At 36.6% G+C, this 5,365-nt stretch overlaps 1 protein-coding gene across 5 annotated transcripts in view; it reads left to right on the plus strand.

Moving 5' to 3' along the window:
* LOC106871880 (protein-glutamine gamma-glutamyltransferase K) overlaps positions 1-5,365 on the plus strand; it is a 427,287-nt gene that overhangs the window by 419,444 nt on the left and 2,478 nt on the right. For all 5 annotated transcript variants that reach the window (XM_052967482.1, XM_014918634.2, XM_014918631.2 and 2 more), the window contains one exon: positions 647-783. In XM_052967482.1, coding sequence (XP_052823442.1) covers positions 647-783 — 137 coding nt within the window. The remainder of the gene's footprint in view (positions 1-646; positions 784-5,365) is intronic.

Genomic DNA, 5,365 nt, shown 5'->3' on the forward strand with positions numbered 1-5,365 from the left:
TGCATACGTATACATATATGTATGGGTAAGTATACATATATGCATGTATGTATTGTATATGTATACGTATATGCTTGTATGTATGTGCATACGTATGTGCATGCATGTATGTGTATATGTATATGCATGTATGTGTATGTGTGTATATACATGCATGTGTATGTATATATATGTGTGTGTATATGTACATGTCTGCATGTATATATGTGTGTGTGTATGTATATGTCTGTATGTATGTGTGTACATATATGTGTAAGTATATATATATATATATGTGTGTGTGTGTGTATCTGTATGTGTATGTATATACATATATAAAGTATTATATTATCTAGTAGTATCTAGTGTATATTATCTAGTACATATTTTCCTAATTGTCAATTTTTTTCTAAAAGCAAATGTCTTTGATGCAATTATAATAATGGAATTCATGGAAGTTATATGAATCACCGTGATGCGTCACTTGAAAGTTAACAGAGTTTGTGGAAATTTTGAATACATGCTACAAATACACACGTGTTATGTCATTACTTAAAAATTTCCTAAGTGTTAAAATTTCAATGAATTCAAACACACAGAAAGATTGGCGACGATAAACTAAAATTTCTTTTATCCTATAATTACTTTTACTTCGTTTTCATTTCAGTCTGACACAAGGGTTCCTATCGGAAAAGCTTTTGATGTTCTTGTTAAGTTCACCAATACATTGACTATTCCATTGACTGGAGGCCATTTGAATATCGAAGGACCTGGAATGCAAAGAGTGCCTTCAATTAAAATAAAGTAAGTAGAAAGACTAAATTTAATTTTGAACAGATAGTTTGAATGTATTGTTTATATATTTCAAAAATATATATTGGATTCAAGTTTTGACACAAGACCAGTAATTTCGAGAAAGTAGTTAAGTCGATTACATCGACTCTAGATTTCAACTGATATTTATTTTATTGACAACGAAAGGATAAAAGGCAAAGTTGACTTCGGCAGAATTTGAACTCAGTACATAAAGACGGGAGATATGCTGCTAAGCATTTTGCTCAGCGTGGTAACAATTCTACCTGCTTGCTACTTTATTTTGCAAGAGTACATATTAAATAAACAGAAATTAAATAATAATCCGAATATTTTTATGCGTAAATTATGGCTTTATGTATATAGATAGATGATTTGGGGATGGTATGATGTTGAAGAGTACCCCAATCAAATCAACCCATTTCAAACAAAAATTAACTCAGGTCGCACATCTCGTTGTCAGCGAGTTTACCACATCACCATCAAGTCTGTAGTAGTGGTGGTGATGGTACTGTGTTGGTGGTAGTAGTTGTATTGTTGGAGGTGGTGGTGGTGGTGGTAGTAGTAGTAGCAGCAGCAGCAGCAGTAGCAACAGCTAGACGAAGAGAATAAATTATTACTTAGAATCTCTGACCGGATCTGTGGTAGAGAAGAACATCCCACATCTTCCCAGTGCACTAACTCACAGACTCCTTATTGTTGATGAATGACACTGTGGATGAGGAGATTTCGTTAGTCTCCACTTCCAGTGTGGCCATCTATGTAGATATGACTGATGGTGTTATGAAAGTAGAAGTAACCCCACCAGAAGAGACAGTTTTCACTTCAAAGGCCTGCTGGTGTTACTACTTAAGCTGATATTTGCCACAACCTTTTTTATTGCTTTTCCTCTTCTGGTTACACGACCTTCAAATATATTTTATTGCCATGATCATACGGACTGTATCTTCTGTTTTACATAGCCACTATATCTGACCTTTAAGGCGGCGAGCTGGCGGAGTCGCTGCCGCGCCGGGAAAATGCCTAGCGCCATTTCTTCTGACTTTACGTTCTGAATTCAAATACCGCCGGAGTAGACTTTAACTTTCATCTTTTAGGAATCGATAAAATGAGTATCAGTTGAACACTGGGGTCGATGTAATAATCAACTTATCTCCTCCTCCCGAATTTGCTGGCCTCGTGCCAAAATCTGAAATCAATATAACTGCCCTCTTATACTTTCCTATGATTTCTCATAAGTCTTGGATAGCTTTTTGATCTTCGGAGAACATTTGGATCTGTATGTTCATGCAGAGCCTAGTCAAGGGTCCGTACTATTGCATGTCGCTTTTGTTCTAACTATCTGCTTCCAGTTGGCACGAAGATAACAAAGAATCAAATGTCAAAGTTGGCAACGAAATCTTTGATCTTCATCCTTGTGTTTTTCTTGCCCATTTACTGTGCTAACATTCTGCAGTCTTGCGTGTAGCACATAACCTCTGCCTGTCGTTGTATCTCACCCTTAGTTTTAAGTATCAAGAACAAGCTTCTATATAATCAGTACAGTTCGAAGAAGCACACAACTAGTCACACATAGATTACAGTACCCTCCAACTTCACTTTCGAGAGCATATAGAAACCCATTCTGTATTTTCCAAAACCAAAGGTATGTCACTTTCTTCCTTGTCATTTCTAGCGTAAATTTTACGAACAAGAAGATACTGTCTTTTGTGATATATTCTGTAACACTTTTTTAACTTGGAATTGGCACATATAGCACTCTTTACACAGGAATTTCATATTGTCTCGCTCGTATAACATTAACAGTTGCTTGTTTTTGTTTTCTTATGCATATTCTTTAGCTTTTAAGTGTGTTTTAGACAGCTATTTTGATATCCCAAATCACCAACCATCTTTAACATTTTTGTTGAGGAGAAAGTATTTTGCTTTGGTTTCCATAGTAAATACTACCTCACATTTCTTAAATGTGAAGTCAGTTTGCTAATAAAACTGATAGATAAATAAATACATACATACATATATAATACATACATACGTACGTACGTATGAATGTATGTACATGTATATGTGAGTATGTATGTTCATATATGTTTCGTGAACGCAGATACGTATACATTTATCATAGAATAAATCAGAATATTCGAGACAATTGCTGGTATCTGTCATCTATTTCTATGTTTTGTGTTTTTATTGTTGCTGATGTTTGTTCTTCTTCTTCTTCTTCTTCTTCTTCTTCTTCTTCTTCTTCTTCTTCTTCTTCTTCTTCTTCTTCTTCTTCTTCTTCTTCTTCTTCTTCTCATCCTTGAATTCTTTTCTTTCTTCTTTTGTCTTTTCTTTATGTCATTCTTCGCTGACATTTAAATCTTCTGCGAGTGTTTCGCTTCTGTCGTTGACATTATATTTAACTTCTGCTGTTAGACAATTATTCGATAGCATATGTTGTTTTACCATTAACATCAGATTAATGATGTCAAACCAATCAATTGGTTTCTGCTCGGTGCTGGTTATTCGCTAAATTTCGCTTGTGTACATATTGTGTACACAAAGTGTGTGTGTGTGTGTGTGTGTGTGTGTGTGTGTGTGTGTGTGTGTGTGTGTGTGTGTGTGTGTGTGTGTGTGTGTGTGTGTGTGTGTGTGTGTGTGTGTGTGTGTGTGTGTGTGTGTGTGTGTGTGTGTGTGTTTATGGAGACTCATGTTTGTGTGATCAGCGTCTGTGCGGGGTCTTTCATGTTCAAGCATCTTATACGGTAACCATTCGTTAAAATGCTCAATATCACGGGCTACAACTTCTAATGTCAGCAATAATATACGGTTTTCTTCCCAATGTGCATCTCTTTCTTTGTTCATTCCCCCCACTCCCTCTCTCTCTCTCTCTTTCTCTATCTATCTTCCTCTTTCTCTCTCCTTTACCCTTTATTTACACTTATTTTATTTTCGTTTTTGTCGGTCCCCACTCTTCTACTTACTCGTAGTTTTTCAATACCTTTCTCTATTTTTCCAGATTTTCTTCATTCATTGCTTCATTTTCGTCCTGCTTAAACTACACATCAACATTGCTCTTAGCCTCTCTCTTCCTTTCTCTTTCTTTCTTTCTCTTCCCCTCTCTCTTTCTTTTTCTATATCTCCCTTTCTTTCTCTCTTTTCTCTCTCTCCTTCTCTCACTTTCCCCCTCTCTCCTATTTTTCCTGTATATTTATCTCACACTTGCACCGTCTTTCTCAGAAAGACATTCTTCATCTCTACCTCTCTCGTTTGGCTTTCTCTCTATATATTTCTTTCTTAAGCTTCTCATACTTTATCTGATAATATTTAATGTTCTATTCCTAATCTCTAACAATAAGGAAGTTAAGGCTGACCACGTTATAATCTATACTACATTATTGTATCTCGTGTGACATTTCCGTATGGAGGCATAAAGGTTATAACCCGAAACAAAGCTTACGTTATTCGTCTTTATCTTCACTCCTTCCTTCAAACATACTTCTGACATCATTCATATCCCTATTATCGAAATGTTGTGGATGATATCTCTGAAAACTGTTAGCTTGTTTAGTTCATGTGTCATACTTAACCTGAACGCACTTAACACTGGTTTCGCAGTTTTCGTAGTTAAGAGATGTTGATTAACATGAGATAATGCTATTTAACAAGTAAGAGATAAATTCTCATTGATTAGAGATCACGACTTGGTTTAATTCTAAGCTAAACTTATATCACCGTTAGCTGAGAAGCTTTGAGAAAATGCAAAACCGATAAAATCAATCTTCATTCCCTCTAACTCGTTCATTTTATTCTGAACATCATAGAGTTTAGCTTCTGATGAGCTGAGTTGGCGATACAGTTTCACTTCGTAGTTATAACAATTTACCTTTATCAACATTATTAATGGTCTTCAGAATACACTACACGCTAAAGAACTTCATTTTCTTTCCTCAGTTATTCTTTGTGTATCGTCCGCTGGTCTGAATATTAGTTTCAATTTTTGGCACAAGTCCAGCAAGTTTGAGTGAAGGGGTTAAGTTGATTACATCGACCCCAGTGCTCAGCTGGTACTTATTTTATCGACTCCGAAAGGATCAAAAACAAAGTCGACCTCGACAAAATTTGAATGCAGAGCGTAAAGACGGGCAAGATGCCGCTAGGACGCCAGGCGTTTTTCCCGGCGTGCTAGGGATCCAACCAGCTTGCCGCCTTCTTAGTCTAAATATTGTCTACATAGTGAGTGTAACTGAGTGCTTTTAACGTATAGGTACAGGCGTGGCTGTGTGATAAGAAGCTTGCTTACCAACCACATGGTTCCAGGTGCAGTCCCACTGCGTGGCACCTTGGACGAGCGTCTTCTACCAGAAGCCCGTTCTGTATATTTATGTGTGTGTGTGTGTGTGTGTGTGTCTTTGTGTCTGTGTTTTTGTCTCTCATCACTATCTGACAAACGATGGTGGGAGAGAATTCTGTCGACATCCAGTACTTGGCTATTACTTAGTCGACCATGGAGGAATAAAAGTTGAAGTTGACTTCATTTCAAGAGGAAAAGGTATGCAAGCTAAAAACCATGAGTCATTGAAGCCTGTCG

Source organism: Octopus bimaculoides, chromosome 1 (assembly GCF_001194135.2).
Source record: "Octopus bimaculoides isolate UCB-OBI-ISO-001 chromosome 1, ASM119413v2, whole genome shotgun sequence".
Taxonomy (NCBI): domain Eukaryota; kingdom Metazoa; phylum Mollusca; class Cephalopoda; order Octopoda; family Octopodidae; genus Octopus; species Octopus bimaculoides.